Source organism: Perca fluviatilis, chromosome 13, assembly GCF_010015445.1.
Source record: "Perca fluviatilis chromosome 13, GENO_Pfluv_1.0, whole genome shotgun sequence".
NCBI classification, from domain to species: Eukaryota; Metazoa; Chordata; class Actinopteri; order Perciformes; family Percidae; genus Perca; species Perca fluviatilis.
Window position 1 is genome coordinate 5,337,060 of NC_053124.1, and position 25,873 is coordinate 5,362,932.

At 41.9% G+C, this 25,873-nt stretch overlaps 1 protein-coding gene across 1 annotated transcript; it reads right to left on the bottom strand.

Annotated features, from left to right (window-relative positions):
- On the bottom strand, positions 1 to 24,943 carry gtf2h4 (general transcription factor IIH, polypeptide 4). Its single transcript, XM_039820717.1, has 14 exons — positions 24,800 to 24,943; positions 24,288 to 24,406; positions 24,069 to 24,173; positions 17,301 to 17,432; positions 16,414 to 16,599; positions 14,182 to 14,290; positions 11,270 to 11,338; positions 11,074 to 11,157; positions 6,746 to 6,911; positions 5,142 to 5,272; positions 3,290 to 3,337; positions 3,110 to 3,188; positions 812 to 873; positions 1 to 262 (listed from the first exon to the last, which is right to left on the bottom strand). The coding sequence occupies exons 2-14, from the start codon at positions 24,401 to 24,403 to the stop codon at positions 152 to 154; spliced, it is 1,398 nt and encodes a 465-aa protein (XP_039676651.1). The 5' UTR covers positions 24,404 to 24,406; positions 24,800 to 24,943; the 3' UTR covers positions 1 to 151.
- Between the last annotated feature and the right edge of the window lie 930 nt (positions 24,944 to 25,873).

Consider the following 25,873-nt stretch of genomic DNA (forward strand, 5'->3'; position numbering starts at 1 on the left):
TTTTCTTCTTATAACCATTTAATCCACAAAACATAGTAGTCAACATTTTATGAAACATACAAAATTAGTATAACATCTCCACTTCCTTACAGCAACTGTGGCTGCAAGAAAATCTGATCCCGAAGGTCTGCAGCTGGTTTCTCTCCTGCACTTACGTACTGGACTTCTGTCGTTTCCAGAACCTCTTGACCTCGCTGTGTCCCTGCGGCGACACCACCATCACCCTGTGAGCCACGTCCTGCCACACCAGACAGCCCAGACCCTGCAGCACAACACGCCATTAAACAGCAGCAGGCCCAACGGTGCTCTAACAGGACCTACTGGGGCTGCAACCAGTTAGTGCAGCAGCAGAAGGGCCAAAGGTTGGTGGATCCTTTTCCGCTAGCATGGGTAGCAAGTGTCTCAGAGACTGATATTAACTTCTAACTAATACTCATAGGATTTTGATTTAATACCGGGGTCTCCAACGTTTTTTTAAGCCAAGGACCCCTTAACTGAGAGAGAGAGAGAGAGAGATGGAGCAGGGACCCTCTATTACATACAGTATTGTATAAAATTAAGTTGCATATTAAACTGGGCCTACAATAACATTGGCGGCCTAAAGCCTTCGTACATACCTTTTAGTGCATAGAATACTAAGCTATTAAAATAATAATTGTTGTTGACATGATTTTATAAATCACATTTTACTGTGATTTATAACAAACAATGTACATCATTTATACATCTAAATGTATTATTAGATACATAAAATATTGATTATAAAAGGTAGTATATTATTTAGTCATGGAAATAGGAAACAAAATCTGACCTGAGCTCTGTCTCGCAGCACCTCGAAGTCAACCTGGGAGAGGAACTGGTTGTAGAGCACTCCTGGGGAGGGGAGGGAGGGAGCGCGAGAGAGAGAGATCAGTCACAACCTTCCATTGGCAGCTTCGCCACACACACTCCCTTAAAGTGCTCATATTATGCTCATTTTCAGGTTAATAATTGTCTTTAGAGGTTGTACCAGAATATGTTTATGTGGTTTAATTTTCAGAAAACACCATATATTTGTAGTACTGCACATTGCTGCAGCTCCTCTTTTCACCCTGTGTGTTGAGCTCTCTGTTTAAGCTACAGAGTGAGGCATTTCACTTCCTTTGGGGTGGACTTTGGGCTTTTTCACTTTGTAAACCTATAACATGTACAAAAAGATATATAACACGGAAAGGGGAAAAGCCAAAAAGCATAAAATGAGCACTTTAACTACGTTTTAGGGAAAACTCTGGCCAGGGTGAAGACTTGTAAAAAATGATGTTTGTGTTGTCATGGAGACAGAGAGAGTTTGGGGCTTGTAACGACAGAGTGTGCAATTTTCGCAGGGCTGTGTGGGAGTGTCACTGAAATGGCCCAATCATTTTTCACAATTATTGTTGTTACATTTCCGAGCGTGGCTTCATTTCCCGAAGAAAGAGAGAAAGAAAAGAGACGGAGCGACTGAGGAAACATTCAGCTGTTCCCCAAACTTCTGGGCACGTTCAGTGCTTGTGTTTGGTGTTTTAAACACTTCTTGTGGCAGAGATGGAGGCAGTGATGTTTCCCGTTTCTTGTACGGGACTCACACCGCCTCAAAACACTCGGACAAGTCTGATCTACGCGCACATGACTGGCCACCGCAGCGGGACACAGGGTAGAGTTTCTACAAAAGTTGAGTCGGTCTAAACTTTTCACCGCAGGCCCACTGAGGGTTTTTTTTCTGCGGCCCCCACCGCCACAGCCTAATCGCATAACCCACATTCAGAATGAATGGGCAGACCTGCGTTTTGCGTCACTGTGAACGCAGCCTTATCTCTTTTGTGAGGTGCCAAAATAGTGCTGCTAGGCTTGCTAGCAGGACTTTGTACATGTCTACACATACATGTACAGTTACTCTTGTGTTGTGTTGGGGAGGAGGCGTCAGAATGCTACGGAGGTTACTGCTAAATAATCCCACAATGCAACGACACAGCGCCCGCCAATGTCGCCTGACTTGGACGAGACTTCTAGTTGGTGGATAGTCTTGCGGTTACAGCTTTTTTTTTTTCATGCTTCTGATTGGCCAACATCTTCTTCTTCTTTGCGCGCCTGGGTTATAGCGCCGCCTGTTGGCCACGCGTGCTCTTTACAGTACTTCAGTCGCGTTTTTGCACTTCCATGTGGATGGAGATTTTTTCTAAACCGTGCATTTTAGCATCACTCGTATCCTACTGTCTACTTTATTCCCTTATAATGCCCATATTTAATGCTGTCTTTTTTAAACTTTATCCTTGCACTGCTATAGTTTTTATATTACTGTGTCTACATTATTCTCTTATATTGTCCATATTTAATGCTGGTCTCTAGACTTTAACCTTGCACTATTGGACTTATTTGCACTACCACCATGACACACACTCTCATAGAGCACCTTACCATACATACTGAATCACAGGGTCAGTCCCTGCCCTGTCACTGCAAGCGTCTCATGCTTATACGTCCCTTAGTACATTCATGTGGATTTTACATTTAGTATCTTTTCTTTTATTGTCCATATTATTCATGTGGATTTGTTATTTTATCATCCTGTATGTGCATGTTGTGTGTGATGTCTTTAAGCTACTGGGACCTTGAATTTCCTCCTTGGGGATCAATAAAGTATCTATCTATCTATCTATCTATCTATCTATCTATCTATCTATCTATCTATCTATCTATCTATCGTTTAAAAAAAATACCCATGTATGTGGGAATTAGGCCTTAGATCATAGGAATAACTAATATGTAACATAATATGTATGAATTTTGAAAATGGCCATGGTCACCTTTAATGTAAAACATGCAATCAAAAAAAGAGCTGAGTGCATTAATTAGTAAACGAAAACAGTGTTTATGTTAGTATGACAGGACTGTGTTGTTGTGCTGAGGAAATGTAGGGTTGAGTTTTCCATTTACAGCTAATTAAAACATGAGCATATCAGAACATAAGAAGACATTTTGCTAAGATATGACAATATATACCTTAAAAAAAAAATAAAGGCCTGTCATCCATAAACATCAAAGACAAACATGCATTGGCCGGGCCTGCACACACGGTGAAAGATAAACTGACCCTCTGAGAAGCGCAGTCGATCTCTCTCTAGCTCCCACAGGCGGATCTGATCTGTGATGGTCGGAGGCAGCACGGGAGTCTGAAGAACACAGAGGGAGGAGGAAGACGCTGTGCAGAGCCGTTACAGTACAATCACGCATGACTATTAGAGGGAAGGAAGCACGGATGGGTTTGATGTACCTGTTTGAGCATGACAGGGTGAGCTCTGGTCCTCAGGAAGTGGATAATCTGGAGGGGAGGAGAAATACTTTTCATATTCAGGTGGATGTTTTTAAGGAAAATCTGATCTACGCACAAATGGCCATTACATATCATACATACACAGTGTTGTAATGTAGCAAAGTACAAATACTTCACTACTGTACTTAAAGGTATTGTGGAGGATTTTCTTTTTCCGGGTGGATCATCAAGACTATTGGTCCTCCTAGTTGTCAATCATTCTGGCGCTATGTTTACGTAAGGCCGTCGTGCGTGCTCGTCCCTAGGGTAGTTTTCGCTTTCTGCGCATGAATACTTTCAGGTGTATATGTGTGGTGAGCTACGAGTGTCTACGAAAGGTATGACAAGAAGAGAAAGGCTTCTGAAGAAAGAAACAAGACCGGAGTGTTTTTAGGAGAATGTTTCACACGCTGGCATGCGCTAAAAGCACAGGTTGGGCTCTCCACTGATGCCTCAGTCGCGAAGTTTCTACTTGACAGGTAAAGTTTGGCATGCTATTTGGAGAAATCCATTTAAAATCACTGCTAGTGAAAGTTGATGTAAGCTATGATTAGCGATGCTAGCCCTGGCACAAGTCACGCACCGCGCAGACACTGTAAACATCTCAATTTGTGAAAAAGTGCAAATCTTCTTTTGGAAAGTAGGCTTGTATGAGCCATGCCGACAGCAACTTGTAAACAGTGCACTCTCGTGCACACGTTTAATAGGCGTTACGTCTCGGGAGCAGGTAGAGTGTTGCGCATGTGCATTTTTTCAAAAAGTGGAGAGGGGGGATCTTTTCTAAAATTCGGGAAAATCCTCCACTATACCTTTAAGTAGAATTTTCACGTATCTGTACTTTACTTCATTATTTCTATTTCCGGAAACTTTTACTTTTACACCACTACATTTCATCAAAGAATCACTCGTTACTACAAAATAAAATCAGAAGAAATGTATTACCCTGAAAAAAAGGAAGTTTAAGAATTATTGCTCCTAAATTGCCAAGATAATGCATGCTCCATTCCAGTTGGTGATGTGATGCCTGTTTGTAGCCAAGCGGCAAAAAAAATAAAACACCATAGGCCAAAACTAAAGAAGAGGAGGAAGCATAATGACTGATAGTGTCATGGAAGCACCTGGTGCAGGCTCTGCCGCCATGGTAACAGATGATGACCACCCCGATGACAGGGGTGATGAAGATGACGTTACACACCTTTGGCCATAAAGTTTTTACTTTTACTTCTAATACTTAAGTATGTTTAATATCACAAAATTGCTATGGATACTAAAATACTGTAAATATCAGATACTTTAAGACTTTTACTCAAGTAATATTCTAAAAAGGAGACTTTAACGTCTACCAAAGTCATTTTCTGGCAAGATACTTGTACTCTTACTCACTTATTGCTTTCAAGTACTTTATACAAGACTGTACAGACATGAAGCCCAATGTGTGCAGTTTCTGTTTAACACATACCTCCCTGGTACCTACATTGGTACTGCCAGTTTAAAAAACTTTGGAGTGCTGAGGTACGTTTTTAACACTTTAGGTTAAATCTTAAGAAAACTCAATGTAAGTAGTGTACATTCAAAATATAAGAAGGAAACTGTATTAACCGAGATATGTTTTGGATGTTTTAGAACACTTGAGAAAATGTTGGTATTTGGGTGCCAACTGGGCACTATTATGGCAGCATATATATTACTCTATGAAAACAAATTCTAATCTCTATGAAAAATGTATGAATATTTCGGTTAATGACAAAAGTTATTAAAAAGGATATTTATAATGCACCCCCCCGTATAGTATGTGTGTGCAGTAGTTGAGTACCTGCTGTGCTGTGATGCCGTTGGCGATGGCCTGCTGCACCGACTCCCTGGTTACCTGGGCAACCACTACGTTGGGGAAGCGGTAAAGCATTTCACTGAAGAGAGCCACCAGAGCGATCTGAAGCTCCGAGTCTGGGAGGGACACACAAATATGTCAGTACAGCTTCTGGACGCCAATTTCTTTTTGCCTCCTTTCTTTTTTTTTGTACGTTTATTTGTATAGGGACAAGTATGTAGCATATTTCATATCAAGTGGGACTTAAAGGAACACGCCGACTTATTGGGACTTTGTCTTATTCACTGTGTCCCCCCAGAGTTAGATAAGTCTCCGTGCGTGTTGTAACTCTGTCTGATGCACCCACCGCTAGCCTAGCTTAGCACAGATCCTGGAGGTAACCGGCTCCATCTAGCCTACTGCTCCCAATAAGTAGCAAAATAACACCAACATTTTCCTATTGACATGTTGTGATTTCTATAGTCACAGCGTGTACAAATAACAAGGTCACATGAGACCACAGACTTAATATTAATGGACAGAGCATGTGTGACATCACCCATTGGTTTGTAGAGATCTGCTAGGAGTCGTCTAGTTTGCCGTTAAGGGCGCAGCATCCTGGTTGTGGATGTGACGAGTTTAGACGAGAGAGAGGAGTGAGGGAGGAGCCATGTTACGTTACACACTTTCACTGGCAATCACATCATAGCCACGCCCTAAAACACCCCCTGCTTTATCGCCGATTTTAAAATCAATAACCATAATTCAAAACATGATCATTCTGTGTTGCAGAAGACTTAAAATTAGCGATAGACTATAAACTCATTATGAAAATGTTTACTGAGGTAATAAATCAAGTGAGAAGTGGGTCACTTTCTCAGACTTCTACAGAAACCGACCTCCTTTTGCAACCGCATGTGTCGCCCCCTACTGGAATTCAGATAGAATGCAGGTTTATGGAACTTCTGCATTTGCAGCACTTCGCCGAACCGGATGCGTTGTCCATTCATATTTACATTAAAAGCATGAGACACAGCCATCTTCTAACCGTATACAAACTGGGAACTATATTCTCAGAAGGCGAAGCATTGCTACTTCTGCTACTTGGGCGGAGTGATTAGCGCAACATCTGAAAAGCACCGTTGTTACTCTCTGCTACTTGGGCGGAGTGATTTGCTCGCAGCACCTGAGAAGCCCCGTGGTGAGGAGCAGTGCAGTGCTTCGCCTTCTGAGAATATAGTTCCCAGTATGTATACAGAGAAGATGGCTGTGTCTCATGTGACCTTGTTATTTGTACACGCTGTGAATATACAAATCACAACATGGAAATAGGAAAATGTTGGTGTTATTTTGTCACTTATTGGGAGCAGTAGGCTAGATGGAGCCGGTTACCTCCAGGATCTGTGCTAAGCTAGGCTAGCGGTGGGTGCGTCAGACAGAGTTACGACACGCACGGAGATGAGAAAGGTATGTATGGACTTATCTAACTCTGGGGGATACGGTGAATAAGACAAAATCCCAATAAGTCGGTGTATTCCTTTAAACACTGGGTCAAATGGATTTATTAGTGTTAACATGCAGCACAAAAAGCTTCTCATGTTCGGACATACCTGTGTAGGCGTAGATCCGATAATTGGTTTCTACCACAATGAAGCCGGTATCTCCAGTACCAGGGGGAGAGGCCAGAGTAGAGGAGGAGGACGAGGACGAGCTGGTAGTGACTCCTGCAGCCAGAGTGATCGCTAGCCTGGTCGGGTAATACCGCCGCGACTTCCTCTGAGGACAACACACACACCGAACATATTCCAACTATATATACACACTTATCATGAATATATGCAGGATATCTAGTTCACTTTCATCTTTTCTTTGTCTCTGCTAATTCTGCCTTCATAAGACACGTTGGTTTTTGGTCATTCATCTGTCACATGATGGTTGCTGCAAAACGTGACACTGACTTGCTGTAAAAATGTAGTTTTGTGTTGTGTTTGGACAGGCTTTTTTTTCTCACTTTTCTGGCCTATTAATGCAGGGCTCTATATCGCAAATGCGACCAAAATTTGTAAAGGTGCAACTAAGATTTTTCCTAGGTCGCACCGGTGCACCTAACGTCCTCGCATCCGCTGCCTCTCCATGAACGAAGCGATGTCGTTTATATCGATATGGTTTAATGTTGCGTTACATGACCCATTCCTTCTGTAAAGCTGTGCCTGTGTTTGGATCTCTCCTCCGCGCAGCCCCCGCCCCCATTCACACACACCCTGCAACATGGAGACACAGCGCCGCCAGTCCAAACTGCTTACATTTGTCTACAGTTTTAATTGTTATTAACACAGCTGTATATTGTTAAATATGAAAGGGAAACCTGTATTAGTACCAGTGTTTCCGCTGGTAACTCTGTTATTGCGGCCGCCACGGCAAAAAACACATTAGAAGTTATTAAATGCAACAACTCTCGTTGAGAGACGGAGCCTGCTGGATCATAGTTCATAAAAATGCAGCGCAGTGACGATACAGACATTTCATAGCCTACACAAGACGGGTGTAAGCCGCTGACCCGCCAAAGCGCATTCGACCCGTGCTGGACCCATTCATAATGAGTCAGCCGGCACTCTCTGAGTAGCATACGCTTCAGTCCATCGCACTCCCCCTCTCTCCCTCTGTCTCCCTATGTCTTTCGGTCTGTTTTTTATTTTTTTTAAGATTTTGGCCTTTATTTTGATAGGAAAGCTGAAGACATGAAAGGGGAGAGAGAGGGGGTAATGACATGTAGGAAAGGGCCGCAGATCGGAGTCAAACCTCTATATTTACCAACTGAGCTATCCTCTTTCTCTTTTAATCAGTCTTTTATTGTTGTTAAAAACAAGTGAAGGAGCTTTCTTAGAGATATATATATATATATATATATATATATATATATAATTATTTTATTTTATATATATCCTAGGCTATTTATTTCAGATAACTTTCATTTACATGTGTTGCAGCTGTATATTATCAAAATGGTAAAGGAAACCCTATCTTTGCATTTTATTTTAATCACAATCTGTTTTAATAAAAGAGCTTGTGAAAAGTGGCTTTGACTTAAAACTGAACTGAGCCCACTTTGTAAAAAAAATACAGAGCTATATATCGTGTATCGCCATTCAGCGCTAATGGCGATGCGAGGAAAAATTTGGGTGCACCTAAATAAAAAAGTTAGGTGCACCAGTGCAACCAAGGCAAAAAGTTAGTCTGGAGCCCTGTAATGCCAAAATCTAAAGACACCAACCAGAGTATTAGCTGCATTTTTAGTGCATACTGCGTGCTGCAAGTTCACCAAATCCCAGCTAAATCCCTAAAATTCCTTCAACTATTTTTACTGGCCAATATACTGTACATTTCTGTAGAAATGTAATCCCATTCCGAACCAGGATTAGTTCTCCAAGTAAAAATAAAATCAAACCCCAAGCACAACTAGAAAACGTCATTACAAACACATCTGCTCCAGCTGTCAACAATCATATCTCTGCTGCTGCTTGTTGAATGTTTGTATTAATCGGTTTCCTGCTAATCTGTCATGGAAAAACAATACTAAACCACTGGAGTACCCCTTTAAAATGTATGTACATGTTTTTTAGTTTTATTTATTATTCATGGTTCTTTTCTTTTGTTATCTATTGCCTCAGTCATTGCTGCTGTGACTGTGATGTGCGAGCTGTTATTGCTATAATCTACATGAATACTAGCTCATCTTTCTGAAGGTCACTTGCATGTAATCATATAAAACCATTTGTCCTCCTTTTATTTCAATTGTCTGTATCTTTTTGGACTCATTTTCTAGTTGAAGTACAGGTGTATACCATGATGATGGAGGATCATTACAGTTTCTCCTCATTCGCTGCCTCTATTTCTGCAGCAAAAAGCTCCTTCTATCAAACCAAAATTGAATCCTCTTACTCAAACCCCAAAAAACTTTTCTCCATCTTCTCTAACCTGCTAGATCCCCCCAGTTCACCTCCTCCCTCCTCCCTTCTACCAATCCACTTTGTCAACTACTTTGTAAAAAAGATAGATGATATACGCTCTTCATTCTCCACCACACCTTCTGAAATCACCTTACCATCCGTCACATCTAGTACTCTTGCCTCACATCTAGTCACATCTAGTACTCTTATCTCCAAATCAAATTCTTACTTTGATTACCTCTGCCCGCCTAACCACCTGCCCCCTGGATCCTATCCCTTCTCACCTTCTCCAGTCCATGGCTCCTGACCTCCTTACTTTCCTCACCCATCTCATTAACATCTCCCTGTCAACTGGCTGTTTCCCCGATGCCCTCAAAGAGGCAAGAGTGACCCCACTACTCAAAAAACCAACACTCGACTCCTCTGATGTAAATAACTATAGACCTGTCTCCCTTTTCTATCTAAAACTCTTGAGCGTGCCATTTATAATCAACTCTCTACTTATCTCAACCAGAACAACCTTCTCGATCCCCACCAGTCTGGCTTCAAGGCTGGCCACTCAACAGAAACCGCCCTCCTTGCTGTCACTGAGCAGCTTCACATTGCTAAAACAACCTCTCTCTCTTCCATCATCATCCTTCTAGACCTTTCAGCTGCCTTTGACACAGTGAACCACCAGATCCTCATTTCAACACTCCAGAATCTGGGTGTCTCAGGCTCTGCGCTCTCTTTGCTGACATCTTACCTGTCAGACCGAACCTACCGGGTAACTTGGAGAGGATCTAGCTCAGAGCCTTGCCCACTCAAAACTGGGGTTCCTCAGGGATCAGTCCTGGGTCCCCTCCACTTCTCTCTCTATACCAACTCCCTTGGGTCTGTATTCAGTCGCACGGCTTTTCTTATCACAGCTGCACGAGCGACACGCAACTAATTCTTTCCTTTCCTGAGTCTGACACTCAAGTAGCAGCACGTATCTCGGCCTGTCTGACAGACATCTCTTCTTGGATGTCCACTAACCATCTGAAACTCAACCTTGACAAGACTGAGCTCCTTTTCCTTCCAGGGAAGGCTCCTACCCAAAACCTGACTATAACAATCGACAACTCTGTGGTAGCCCCCACCCAGACTGCTAGAAACCTGGGTGTGACACTTGACGACCAACTCTCCTTCACTGCCAACATTGCTGCAACCACCCGATCGTGCAGATACATGCTGCATAACATCAGAAGGATACGTCCACTTCTAACGCAGAAGGCGGCTCAGGTTCTGGTTCAGGCTCTAGTCATCTCACGTCTAGACTACTGCAACTCCCTGCTGATTGGCCTGCCTGCATGTGCCATCCGACCCCTGCAGCTCATTCAGAACGCAGCAGCTCGACTTGTCTTCAACCTCCGAAGTTCTCTCACACTACTCCGCTCCGCTCTCTTCACTGGTTACCAGTGGCTGCCCGCATCCGCTTCAAGACACTAGTACTTACATACAGGGCCATGAACGGATCAGCCCCAGCTTACATCCAGGACATGGTCAAACCATATACCCCAACGGCCCGCCCGCTCTGCATCAGCCAAACTGCTGCTGCTGCCCCCACAGCGAAGGAGAACTAATCACTCAACCAAATCCAGACTGTTCACTGTCCTGGCTCCCAAATGGTGGAATGAGCTCCCAATCGACATCAGGATGGCTGAAAGCCTACACATCTTCCACCGAAGGCTAAAAACACATCTCTTCCGACTACACCTCGGTTAAAAAAAAAAAAAAAACTCTTTAACCTGCACTTTTGTTTCTTTGTAGCTTAGCTTATTTAAAGCTAATGTACTTGCACTTACTACTTGTTGTCTAGAGTTTGGACCTTCTCAGTTGAATGCACTTAATTGTAAGTCGCTTTGGATAAAAGCGTCAGCTAAATGACATGTAATGTAATGTAATGTGAAGGAGATGGGAGGAAGAGCTGTTGACAGTATGTTAGGGGTTAATGGACCTCAGAGCCTCACCTTCCTCTGGAACACCAGCCCAAACTCCCGCAGGTGCTGCAGGAAGGTGAGTAATGACTCGCTCATGCCCTCCACCGAGTAATCCTAGGGCACATAGGCAACGCATGATCAGTAACACACACACAGACAGACAGACAGACAGACAGACAGACAGACAGACAGACAGACAGACAGACACAAACTGCTGTGCACTCACTCTGCCAAGAGTGGAGAAGCTGAGTTGGAATAAGAATGACAGGATCTCCACCAGTTCCATCCCTCTGGACTGCAAGACACAGATTATCAACAGTATATAAGTCGACATTCTCAAATAAAGGCAGCTATTCAAATAATAGCCTCCATGAACAAATAAATGTAGGCCTCTAACAAAAAACATTGACGAGGATTGCAATTGCCCATACTCTAATTGCTCACATGGTAAATTATGGAGCCATTATTCTAGCAAAACTATTTGCAATAATTATGTTTGTGGAGAGTTGTGCAACTGTATCTCATTCCATGTGCGCGTAACCAGATTTGTAAATGTGTAAAAGAATCTCCAAATCTATATTCTGGTTCACAAGTGCACGGAGATTTGTAAATGTGTAGACGAATCTGTAAGTGCGTGCATAGATATTACTATTTTGCTCCAAAAGTTGTAAAAACAGACGTCATCAGTTTCACCTCAGCCGGCCTCTCCTTCTTCAGCTTCATCCTCCCACGATTCCTCCTGTTCTCAACAGGTGTTATTACTAGTCTGCACTCTCCTCTCCTCTGTGCAGCTACACACATGCTCTGGCCTGTCTCAGCGGTAACACTAGAGCAACCTGCCTGCTGCGCACTGAGCTTGCGTTTTGTGTCACAGAGCCGGTTGTGTTTAGCAATGATTATAGCCTAACTATGGAGATTCTAATTAACCTGAGACAAACTTTGTTTTGCATTGAAAATAGAAATGACTCATTGAAATCGCCTGAGAAATGTTAACATTATAATGCTTTTTATCCAGAAAGAGCACCGCCTCCCCTGTTGGCTTGTTCCCAGGCCAGTCACTGTGCTGCCGCCTGCTGGTATGCAGCAAGCACAGTGCGAGCAGCGGAGCAGACAAATCTTCACACACATCTGCAGATCTCTGTCACGGCAGAGGTGAAGCAGAGTCCCGTATAAAAAGACAGTTGAGAGGCCTGCTGAGTGGAAACTGATGACAAGTTTGTATTTTCAGCTCCCAGAGCAAAATACTTAGAATAACATCTATGTACGCATTTACAGTTTTGTCATGCATTCATAGATCTATAAACACTGTAGTCTCGCATGTCAAGACCTTCTCCCACAGCGCTGCGAAGGAAGGTCTGGCTAGTCCACAGCAATTCTGGATGGGAGAAGAATGTGCTGTGGTTTATTGGCATTTCTTTAAACCAATCACAATCGTCTTGGGCGGACCATGGGGCCGCTGCAAAATAGCCTCGGGAAGGAACTTGTTTTGGTGGAACATGTGTACGTTCAAAAGTAGTTTGGACAGTCTAGCTAGCTGTCTGGATTTACCCTGCAGAGATCTGAGGAGCAGTTAACCATAGTCCTCAGAAATCCACCGGAGTTTAGAATGCCAACACAAAGAAAGAGGAAGGGGACTGACATCTGGCCGAAAAGCGGGACATCCGGCGGAATTTCCGGTGGCACCGGAGCAATCCCGGGAAATGAAAAGCCGCCGATATAGACTATAAACACATTTACAGAGGTGTCTACACATTTACACATCTTAATACACTGAGACGTCCGACTATAGATTTAGAGATTCTTTACAAAATTTACAAATCTTATTACGCACACACGGATTAAGATACAGCTGCACAACAAACACAAAATACTTTTACTACAGCCCCATAGTTCATTCAGTATAAGTACATTTCCACAATTCAGCTCATGTGACACTCCCCCTGCTGAAAATGATTTCTCCTTTTAACACAAATACAGTTTTCATTTACTGATTATTGTACATTGTTTTTTTCTGTTAAACTACTATCAAATCGGAAATGAAGAGCCTCAAAGGAAGAATAATCTTTTTCTTTTTCATCCTTAACAATTCATATATTCACTCAACTGTTCACTTACATTGTCCACACTGCTAGAAATACAATTGTGATGGGAAAGAAATAAAACCTTTATTTATCAATTCATTAGCCTAAAAGATTCAGATTTGAAACATTGTTCCTGTATAAGGCCAGTTTCCTTTTTCTATTTTACTGGCAAATGACTGATTATTCTGGACGGACCGAACAAACGGGACCGAGTTGAATTATTAATTGAATTAACCTGCTGCTGTATAAAGGTTTCTCAGTCAGAATGACTTTGTCCCTGCACTGCATCCCTTTATGCTGCACTTTCATGGGTGAACTGCCATGACATGGTTAGTTAGGCTTACTTTGTCCTCCTTTATTTTGTTTTCATTCCATTCCCAGCAATGGATGTTCTTTTCCAGCAGGGCATCGATCAGGCTTCTACAGGCCAGAGTCTGGCAGAAACAGTCTGCACCTTTAATTCCAGTCAATCAGTGCAGCAGCTCCAGTCACTGATTACAGCCCTCTCTGCTGAAGATGAGCTAATCAGAGTAATGACTGGCTATAGAGACTCTAGAGCCTTAATGCTACATGGATGACAACCACTGGTCCAACTTCTTTAAAGCTGATCATGTGAGAGCAGCAGATGATTAGGGCTGAGGTGATACGATTCTGTCTCGATTCAGTTCTTTCCTGATACATGGGTGCCAATTGGATTTGTACTGGGATTTTCATTTATTGTGATTCTACAACTATTGCGATTTATTGAGTATTGGAAATTTCCCTTCCTTCTTTAACCAAAACTAAAGTTGAATAATACCCTTCTAGAGACAATATATCATGAGACATTTCTAAAAACTAATTGTTTTCTAAGAAGAATGAACATCACGTCAGTCAGTCATTGACATTGACATTTATTTACTTTGTAAAGAAGAACATAACATGTTTCTGCTTTTTCTGCTTTCGCTCTGTTTCCCTGGAAACGGATATGATGTAGTTAGCAGAACCGTATCGCGGAAAAAAAAAAACATACGATTTCCGATTTTATTCCCCACGCCTACATATGATCCAGCGGTACCTGAGCCGTTTTGAGGTACTGCAGGGTGAAGTACCACAGCTGAGAGGCTGTGTCCAGCAGCAGGAACTGGAAACCAGCCGAGGTGATGTAGGGCGCCTCTCCTGCCTCACTGACAAACAGAGCACAGGACAGGACAACATGGGCTACATGCATTCTGTAGCACTAACACAGGTAGAATTCAAACCTAGAGCTAAACTTCTATGGAGTCAACGTTCTTTACTTTATTCATTCTTTGATGATGGATTCTGCTCACGCACAGACTTCAGACTATCTTGTCGTCTGGGAATCGAGAACCGGTTCCAACTTGGAATCGTTTCAAAAATTACGATTTCCATGCAATGTTTTTTATTGGAATTGTTTGGAAAAGTTTTGTTTCCAATCCGATCATCGGTTCCAAATTTAACACACAGAAGTTTTGGTTTCCGTAGCGGCCGCCGTCCAGGCGCTTGTGTTGCAGCAATGGAGCACAGTAAGCGGCGCTCTAGTGTGGCTTTATTTTACATTGAAAAAAGCCTGGTAAAACTGAAAACCACCACTGAATCAAAATTTGATTTTTTCCTCTGATCTGTGAAACACAGTAAGCATGTGACCCGTTTCAACTCTACCCCTCAAAGAATTGGAATCGAGAATCGATAAGAACCGGAATCGCAAGCAAGGATTGGGAAAAACGATGCCCAACCCTAGTTATGGATCAGCCTGCTTTTTGGGTGGAGTCTGTCATTACATTATGGAAGTCAAGTCAAGTGTGAGTATAGGCATAAAGCTGGCGCTCATCAATGTTTTAACTGGCTTTTTCATGGGACTAAGTAGCACCTTTCCAAAGGCCTGTATAATAATAATAATAATAATAATAATAATAATAATAATAATAATAATATTCACCACATATTCCCTCTGATTTAGGTTTGCATAGAGAGGGGGGTGGGGCATACATGTACCCAACTGTTTAAAGAACTGACCATTCACTAAACCCCTCCCCCAATGTGTGACTGTCCAATCATAGCTTAGCATCAGTTACTAGACGCAGCCGGTCTGTAAACCTTGGACCGGGACTGTCCACATGGCAGAGCGCTGTGCATTGAGCTGTCAAGAAAGAGTTTAGAGCAGGGGTGTCAGACATATGGCCCTCGGGCCAGAACCGGCCCACCAAAGGGTCCAATCAGGCCCACTGGATGACTTTGCAAAGTGTGAAAATTGCAGAGAAGTAATTCATTCCAATTCCAAATTTACCACTTTAATATCAAAGAATTTACGAATTCTTTTTCCTTAAATTTATTACTTTAATCTTAAGTATTCTTGTTTTTTCTCCGAATATTACCCCTCTCTCCTGGGTCCGTAACATTATTAACCAACAATGGCCTTAGAATGCTGTCGTAGCAGAAGCAACTTGCGTTTGCCAACATCAAGCTGACAAGAAACTCTGTGGCAGATAAAGTTTCTGATCTTTCTGAAGAGGTACACTGGTCTGGCCCACTTTATATCAGATGAGGGGGATGTGGCCCATGAACTGAAATTAATTTGACACCCCTTGTTTGCGTCTGTTTTATCCCTTCCCAAAACAAAAGAGCAAGAGTGTTTATCTTCTCAAATCTTAGCTTCTAATGCTAGCAAGCCTCGCTAACTAGCCTATTGCTTCCAAAGCCCAGAGTTAGCATTTCCCTAGTTTCTTTTTGTTTTATTGAAGGGTTCCTGGTTACATTAGAAAACGCCCCTTTCAGGACTAGACTATCCAGTGTGTCCAGTTTAGGGTATCATTAGAAGCTCTGCCCTGCTTTTTATTGGAATTGGCTAAGTTTGTCCTCACCCTGAAAGCATTTTCTCATATAAAAGTGACACATAGTTTGAAAATACTTGCAATAAATCAATCTAACCATGTCTCCTACATGGATCATCACTTTTTGCCTGGGACTTGTTGGCGCTGGCCTCAGTCTTTATTGCATCGTTACACAGCGCTGAGTCAGCATTGTATCAAGTGAGTTGGTCATCAAAAGCATATTCTGTGGGGCTCAGCGAAGGATACATTTTCTGAGGCCAACACTAACATCAAAATTTAAGTTGAAAGAAATCTGATAATTATATATGTTATGGACAATGATATATTTTCAAATAGCATAGACAAACATTTTTGATGATTTAAATTTGGTTCTTCAAGAACTGATCCAGGTATGTACTGAGTGGGAGATTTTACAGCTTAGAAACAAACTTCGGCGGGTTATTACTGCTCCGGCGTACCTTTTCATGAGGCCTGCTTGGACCAGCAGCTGAGCCAGGTCTTGACTGACGGCAGCACAGGGAGAACCCACCATGAAATGCAGGATGACCTCCCAGCGCTCGATGGCGTAGCGGTCCAGGCTCTCGATGTCCCGCGCGTGGCGGTCGGGACCCAGAGAGCTGCCCTCATCCGCCCACGCTTTGCCCCTGTGTGTCCACACAGCAGGGGACAACTGTAGCTACAGTACTGCACTCACAGCTTAAATGTATCAAAACTATTAGAAATCAAACTTGAAAACTTGGTTTATACTGTGGGAGTGAGATATTATGAATAGTTTGGATCGGGGGTCGGCAACCTTTTTAATATGAAGTGCCATTTTGAAATGTTCTTGTTAATCAGATCAGCATTAAGCCTGCCATCATCTGCAGAGCCCGCGCAGGCAGTGTTCTTTTTTCCCTTCGAGCTGCATTCTGTGAAGAAGGCAAAGAGTACTAGCCAATTAGAGGCAGAGTAAGGCGGGTCTTCATTAAATGTGGATGGGGGGAAAGTCAATCAAACTACTGTAAATAATAGGTTGTGCTTATGCCAATGGCTGTGAAAGAAGTTATTTGGCGTGCGGTTAAAAGAGGACACTAACATTTCCAAAAAACTCTCTTGCACACTTGTTGCTAGTGTGCCATTGGTTAAGCTGCTGCTAAGGTTGCTGACCCCTGGTTTGGATCCTTGTCTGTAACTCTAACCAACCACATCCTGGCATGTAGCCGGTGTGTTTTGAACAAACACTTAACACCATTGACACGGAGGTGTGTTCGCAAATAGCTGAATTTTCATCGTGGAGTGATCAGTTTGTAAAAACAGAGTGAGAGAGAGAATGATCAAAGGCTGTGTTGCCAGGGAGCAGACCTACCCGCCGAGCAGAGCTATCCTCAGGTTGTCTTTGAACACTGGATTTAAAATGTAGCCCTGCAGACCGCCCTGTAGCTGCTGACTGTGCCAAAGGCGGAGTCCTGCCAACACCGAGACACACTCCTCATGATCCCTGCAAGCAGACAAAGAAACTCATAATGAACACAACTGGTTTTTATCTGAAATGTGAAGTCACAGTTTCTCTCCAGCTGAATCGGTGATAACAGAGCTGCTAACCCTGAAGTTCCTTTCACCTTAATGATGTTTAAGAGGGGGCTTCACGCAGTAAGACTACAATCCTGGTGGTGACATTATCCCTCAAATGGACAGATCCCATTATACTAGCTGACAGAGAGTCTGCTAATTGCATCCACGTTTCCCTCACTTGTCTTCCCATGCCAGGAGGGAAGAAATAAGCAATGAGACATTCTTTCTGATCACAACAGGGTGTGATCCGTGTGTGTGCGCGCACACACACACGTTCACTGTACTAATACAGGCACACAGTTCTCACTGCCAGGGACACTGGATGTTCAACGCTCAGACTGTTCTCCGAAGTTGACTCTGATTCAACTTTCACAGAGCGTTAGGAGTTGGAAAAATACTGCCTGGGAAAAGTAATTCAGTTCAGTGTGGCCCCTGGCTTGAGAAAATCTCTTTTTTTTTTTTTAAATAAGTCATGAAGCAGACAGCAAAGCCCAACTTTACTGTCAAAGCTATAGTGCGTAGTTTCTGTCACCCCTATGAGGAACTCAACAACACTGTCGGAGGCTCGGAGCATCCACCTGACACAAGCCTTCTGTGATCGCGTACCACTTCTCTATTCATGAGGAGGGAATTATCTTGTAATTTTTGTGTCGTCTTCGTCTCCAAAGCTGAAGGCTGCGGTTTCCTTTCTCAGCGGTGACGTGAAACGCATCACTCAAGCTATTGTGCGCGAAAGTCGCCGGACGACTCCATGTAAACATAGCCATACTGAGAAATACAGAGAGGGATGTGTAGAGCTGATAGGCTTAATTAGCTTTGTATCAACTCATTTGGCGATGGCTTGAATGTAACTGACGTTCATTAATATGAAATAGATGCACACTTTAGCTTTAATGTCAAACAGAGAAATGTTCTCCCTCTTCTTAAGATGGTCATAAATTGATACTAGAGCAGCTACTTCCTTGTTAACCTCTTCAACTGAAATTAATGAAATGCAGAGGAGAAAAGAGCATCCGTCTCCACAAAATCATCTGTTGAGTGTTTGATAGTTATTTGTGCTTTACAACGTAAATCACAGTGAAACAATCAAAAATATTATCTCTATCTCTCTCTTCCCTCGGCCGAGCTGGCACAAGTCTCTGCAGCCTGCATTTCAAACCACAGGCTGCAGAGAGCCTACAGGACAACGAGGAATTCAAGTACAACACACCAGATCTGCTGGTGTACAGCTGGACTGGAGTATGTGATGTTAGCTCTTAGCTAAATGTGTGAGTGTAAACCCCCCCGCCCATTATCAGCAGTGAGGTCATTGGTATGCATGGCTCCAGGTTGATCCAGTTCATGTCATGACCAACGCAGGGTAGAACCGGGGTCAGATAACCCTGGTCTGACCCAGGTTATTGGTGTGAAAGAGGTATCAGATGCAAATGATGTAAGATGAAAATCAGTTTAGAGGAGAACCCATTGAGATCTCTTGGTGCAATTATCACATTTGTTTCACTACAAAGAGTTAAATACCGATAGATGATTAAAAATATAACAACCAATGAAATATGTATTTGTATCATACATATGTAATGTAAATGTAAATATATACATGGACTGAATTCTCAATTCTAATTTACTTTATTGTAATGCAGCCTTTAAAACTAGGAAAAGACCATTTGCCATTATAGGATACAAAACAATATCCAAAATCTAACACCATATCAAGTCTCATATCAAGATATTGATATAATGTTGATATATTGCCCAGCCCCTTCAAGTTAATCTGCGCCATGAGAGAAACAAAGAAACTGTATTTAATGTGGATCGTCATGTTATGGCTAGTTTCACATTGCCAGACCTTCCTCTGCAGCGCTGTGGCTAGTCCACACAGCATTCCTGGATGGGAGAAAAACGTGCTCTGGTTTATTGGAATTTCTTTAAACCAATCACAATCGTCTTGGGCGGCGCTAGGCGCCGGACGGAGCCACGGTGCCTCTGCTAAATAGTCTCAGGAAGGAACTTGTTTTGGTGGAACATGTGCACGTTCAAAAGTAGTTTTAGTTATGCAACAGAAAACTCAGATTGGACAGATAGTCTAGCTAGCTGTCTGGATTTACCCTGCAGAGATCTGAGGAGCAGTTAATCCTAGTAGTCAGAAATCCACCGCAGTTTACAACGGCAACACAAAGAAAGAGGAAGGTAACGGACATCCGGCCCAAATGAGGGACATCTGGTGGAATTTCCGTCGGCAATGGAGCAATCCCGGAAGTGGAACGTCGTGGATACAAAATATGTTTTGGCAGATACCTGATCCACTTAATAAGGTCAGTGTCGGCACTGATATGGATCTGGTGTATCAAATCAATGCATCCCAACACTGAATACCTTTGGATTAAACCAGAAAACACGACTGAGCTTTGCCAATGCCATTATAAAATTATTTTTTACATTCAATCAGTCACAGCAGGCTGCTGACTCAGTTTGTAGTCCCACAGAAAGCCCTGGCCTCATATTACCTTATCAGTGATCAGTCAGTGTGTTGAGGCAGTAGTGTGTGTGTTTGTTTGTGTGTGTGTGTGTGTGTGTGTGTGTGTGGTCATGGAGTATCAGAAGTGTGGAGGGGTTCAGAGCATGCAGAGGTTGTATAAAGTATATTTTGTAACTTAATCACTAGTTATTATATTACACCCATCTTGAATGTCATTGTTTGTTTATAAGTGCATACAAAAATGTATTAATTTAATAAGAATTTTTGTTTATTTCTTATGCTCATTTAACTTTGTATGTTCAAGTTAAAAAATACACATTTAAAAACTTTTGTAGATTATTTTCTGCATTTTCCTTGATAATCAAGTAACCTAATGATACCATTAAATCGCAACATTGTAAATCAGAATATGACTTTTTCTCCAAATTGTGCAGCGCTACCTTACATAAAACAAAGATTTTAAATTTGAGAAAAAGAAAGCACTAATATCGGATCGGTATTTTTATCCGAGGACACCCTGAGTTGAGGTAGCAGATTCTGTATCAGAGAGGAAGAGCTGGATTGGTGCATCCCTAATTCAGGTACTTGTTACCGGGTGAATGGCAGCTTCTGCTGCCCAAACCTTGCAGGAGACTGGCTGGCTGCTTACAACAGCTGACACAGCATTCATCACATCCAAACTTAACAAATCTAATACAAGCGCTCCAACCAAAATTAGACTTCAAAATGATATTATTTCTGATCCTTCTGCAATAGCTTATGCCTTTAATCAGCATTTTTCTGCTATATGTAATTCCCAGTCTCCTAACTCCCTTAACACCACAAATATTGCTCAATTCCCTTGTGCCTCTTCTTTCTCTTTTGTAACCATTTGTCCCATTGATGTTCAGAGAGTTATTTCAGAACTGAAGTCTGGAAGCGGTAGAGACATAGATGGTTTGGAAACTAAGCTGTTAAAGATTGCCTCTAATATACTAAAGCTCACCAATGATCTGTCATCATCCTCGGATAACAATATGTCTACCGGAGCAATTTTTATAGATTTAAAAAGGACACGCACGCATATTGGGACTTATCGCTTATTTACTGTAACCCCAAGAGGTTCAGAGTCGTACATACCCTTCTCATCTCCGTCGTGCTGAAGCGCTGTGTCGATCGCCGCATGTAGTCAGCACAGAACATGCGGTGAATGGTTCCAGTAATCCTACTGCTCTGAATAAGAGTGACAAAACGCCAACATGTTCCTATTTACATGTTGGGATTTGTAGAGTCACAGCGTGTACAAAAAAAACAACGTAACATGAGACACAGCCGTCTTCTAACCGTAAACAAACTGGGAACTATATTCTCAGGCGGAAGAATATAGTACTTGGGCGGAATGATTTGCTTCAAGCAAGCCTGTCTGAGAATATAGTTCCCGGTTTGTTTACGGTTAGAAGATGGCTGTGTCTCATGTTACGCTGTTTTTTGTCACAATTCGGAGCAGTAGGATTACTGGAACCATTCACCTGCATGTTCTGTGCTGGCCTGATGCTGCTGGAGCCGTCAGACAGCCTTACAGCATGCACGGAGATGAGAAGGGTATGTATGGACTTGTCTAACTCTGGGGGTTACAGTGAATAAGCTAAAGTCCCAATAAGTCGGCGTGTTCCTTTAACTAAAGAATTTGACCTTGTTAATCACTATATTCTTTTGGATAAACTTCATGCCATTGGTCTTTCTAAACAAGCTCTTCTCTGGTTCAACTCTTATTTACATTTTCGACATCAGTGTGTCCTTATCCAGGGTAGTTTATCTCGCTTTTCTATTATGGAAAAAGGTGTCCCTCAAGGATCATCGTTGGGGCCTCTCTTATTCTCAATCTTCATCAATGATCTTTCTCAAATTTGCTCTGATTATTATATACATTTATACGCTGATGACACAGTGATATATACTTCTGATACTATGATATCTAAGATACAGAACATTCTTCAATATGACTTTGATACTATTCAAAAATGGCTCCAACAAAATGACCTTCTGTTGAATAAGAAAAAAATCATACTGCATGCTTTTTCCAACAAGATCTGCGGCCTTGAATCAGACTAACCTGTTAATTAACTTCTTAGATGGCACCCATCTTGGGAGAGTAGATGAATATAAATACCTTGGTCTTTGGCTTGACTCTCAACTCTCCTTCAAAGCACACATAAACACTATTTTAAGGAAGCTAAACTGCAATCTAAGGCTGTGGTATCATTCTAACAACTGTTTTACACAGCTGATAAGGTTAAAGTGATGGTTTGAGTGTTTCACTTTTAGAAATGATTTGCAAGCCAAACACACCCAAGCTTTTCACCTGGGTCTAACATTGGGAAGTGTAGTGAAGCGTATAGCCGCTGAATAGCTTAAGCGCGGGGGGCTAATGGATCCGAAGTGTACTCTTAACATTACCCAACTCAATAATGCCGAAATGATACCAAAGGTCTACACTAGTATATATAGGTTATGCACTCATAAAACGATGGATTGTAAAGTTTGTAAGTACACCAGAAGGTTATGTAAATAACACTTGCCTGTTGGCTTCTGCTCTCTGCTGTTGTTGCTGCTGTAAGACGAGTGCTTAGGGACATCTACAAATTACAACACCGAAAAGAGATGCAACAAAAATATTTTTTAATTTAACTTATTTTTTAAAGTAAGTGCTGTAGTATAACTAGCAGGAGACAAGTAATAATTGAGGTAAGTTTGGAGACATTACCTTATTTAATCATTAAATTAATAAATATTTTTGTTGCATCTCTTTTTCGGTGTTGTAATTTGTAGATGTCCCTAAGCACTCCTTACTGCCCGGTAGTAACAGCAGCGCAGCAGCAGCAGCAGAGAGCAGAAGCCAGCAGGCAAGTGTTATTTACATAAACTTCTGGTGTACTTACAAATTTTACAATCCATCGTTTTATGAGTGCATAACCTATTTGTATTACTGTAGACGTTTGGTATCATTTCGGGCATTATTAGTGGGGTAATGTTAAGAGACACTTCGGATCCATTAGCCTCTGCGCTAAGCTATTCAGCTGATAACGCTACGCTACGCTAACGCTCCCAATGTTCGACCCAGGTGAAAAAAGCTTCTGTGGGGGTGTTTGGCTCGAGGTCATGGTGCAAAGGACCCTAGGGTGAAATTACTCCGAACCATCACTTTAAGAATTGTGAAACAATTACTATTTCCAATTATAGACTACGCTGATGCAGTATATCAGAACACTACTGAGACTAATCTCAAACCTTTGACTGTTGTTTTTAATAGTATCTGTAGATTTGTGTTGAGATGCCCTTACAGAACACATCATTGTGTCCTGTATTCTTCACTGAAAATCTTGTCACCCAATGCTAGGAGACAGTTTCACTGGTTCCAGATTATTTTCAAATGTATATATCTTAACTATCCACCTTATTTGAAACAATACTTAACACCTTACCAAGCAATTTATAGTCTAAGACACACTGAATTTTTATCCTTTAATGTGCCTCTCATTTTCAAAGAAAGTGGCAGGTGTTTATTATTTAAAGCTCCCTTCGATTGGAATAGCTTGCCTGGGTCACTAAGATTAATCACATCTTTGAGATCTTTCAAGACATATTTTGTTGTACAGCAATTGTTGTAAATGCTTTCCATAAAACTTGATTGCTTTCTGGTGTAATTGTTTTTTGGTTATCAGATTTTTTGTTTTCTATCTTTTGTTCTTAATTACTATTCATATATTTTGTAATGATCATTCTGGTGATGTCTGGGCAGGGGTGTGGGAGGTTAGTATGTGAGTGAATGTGTATGTTGTACTGTAATGTCTTGTCCTTTGTACTGTCCAGTCCTATCGAGGAACCTCTCAAAAATGAGATGATTCATCTCAAGAGGTATAACTTGTTAAATAAATAAATCAAAGAGGTTTTTAGAAAACCAATGTGGATGTAAATTAAAAATAAATAAATAAAACCCCTCACCAACAGGACGGTGGGAGAAATGTTACAGAGTGGTACAAGAGTGTAATCAATCATGGTTCACCCTACTGACAATGCTGCTACAGGTGTAATGAAGACATGACTTACTTCTGACTGTCTATTTTCACCCACAATGCCAGCGCTGCCTGTGGGAGAGGCTGGTCCAGGAACAGCATACGCATCACATAGTTCTTGGCCAGAGAGGGGAGGTCCCTGTGTAGAAGGTCGAACACAATCTACTGTAATCTGACACACCACAGTACCCGGGAATCAAATGTCACAGCAACACCATGAGCATCAGTACATTATGTATACCAGCCAACAGACCTGTAGACAGCCAGACATGTTGCTGGGTGGTTGTACAGTCGGTCCAAAATCTCAGGACTCAGCTCTCGCAGGTATTCATGTAGATTCTTACACTGCAGATGGACACGTAGCTTCATTATCTACCAAAATAAAGAGGAATGTCAATGAATGCACGATCACTGTAAACACGAACATTCGGTCCAACTGATATGTCGTTCATGCCCACGAGGAGAACGTCGCACCAAATTCCCTTTAAAAATCTAGCACTTTATTGTGGCTTTGGTGGTCCCTAAATGCACATCATGGTCTAATTACATAAGACTGGAGAGCTTTTATCCTTTGCATCAACATACATTCGGTACACGTATACTGTACGTTTAACTTTTATTCAAGCGTGAGAGTATGCTAACAGCTTATTCGAAAATGATGTGTAACGTTAACTCACAACAGTCAGTCCCTCACAACAAACCAACTACAGGGGACAAAGCTCTTGATATTAGTGTATTAGCTTGGATGTAAAAAACATTATTTACCGTGAAGACGGATATAAAATCTCGACGAATTCCTGACAGTAAAGGTATTTTATAGTATAAACTAACTCAATGCATTGTTGTCATTCGGTAGTTCTCTTTCGCTGTGCAGCCATGTTTGCAGGGCACGTGACCTCCACACGAGCGTCCTTATTGGTCATGTTCTTCTTCAGCTATTTTCAATGGCGGTGGTCGACAAGTTGAGGTTGAAAGGCGCCGTACCGCCACATGCTGGACTGAGGATTCTGAATTATAATAACTAAAAACTGTCTCTCTCAGACCATTCATAATTTCAGACTGCATCACGGATTCGACTCCGACCTGCGGCCCTTTGCTGCATGTCTCTCTCTCTCGCCCATTTCATGTCTTCAGCTATCATATATATATATATATATATATATAATTATTTTTTTTTTTCTAATACATAACCCATTGCTATTATTAACCTATGTGTTAATTGTATAGTCCACTAACCATGGTAAATCAAAATTGGAATGTTTCCAAAATTCCCCAGCTAAACTTTCCAGAAATGTACCACCCTAGTGGAGACCAATACAAAGCTGAAAGAGATAACATTATTACAAACAACTTAAGTTGTATGAATGTCATTATCTTGTTCAGCTGTTTAAATTCATTTTTGACCCTGGAAACTGTAGTTTAACAAAAAATAAATAAAAAATCTCAATTTAAGGTCCTCTCACAAGCTTTTTTCTGCAGCTTTCCACTGTTTCACCCAGCATCCGTCAGTAGCCTCATTCCCACAGAGACTCAGCGTGTTGTCCTGAAGAAGATCCGCCATTACGTCCGCTTTGCTTTTTTAACACTGAACCAAACAACGGTGGCATAATGCTTCCCCAGGGTGCGGTTTTAGTTACTACCTGTTTTACTGTTACTACCATGGCTGCCGGCGTAACATCTCTGTCCCCACGTTCTGTGTCCGTGCCTTTTATGCAGAGCGGCGAGAACGGCGCAACATTCCCCCCTTGAACAGGCTGTGGGAAAGGGGCTAATGAGAACTGAGCTACAGTATTTCCATTAAACCTGAGCGCACTTTATCCACTGATGAAGACCGCAAGA

What these genes read in the sequence shown, in the direction of transcription:
- gtf2h4 (XM_039820717.1), bottom strand. Translation starts at nt 24,403, where the DNA reads ATGAAGCTACGTGTCCATCTGCAGTGTAAGAATCTACATGAATACCTG. An exon ending in GCTTCTCCACTCTTGGCAGA is followed by an intron (nt 11,158 to 11,269) that starts GTGAGTGCACAG and finishes TATGTGCCCTAG; the next exon opens with GATTACTCGGTGGAGGGCAT. An exon ending in TGCTGCGAGACAGAGCTCAG is followed by an intron (nt 263 to 811) that starts GTCAGATTTTGT and finishes GTTGTGCTGCAG; the next exon opens with GGTCTGGGCTGTCTGGTGTG.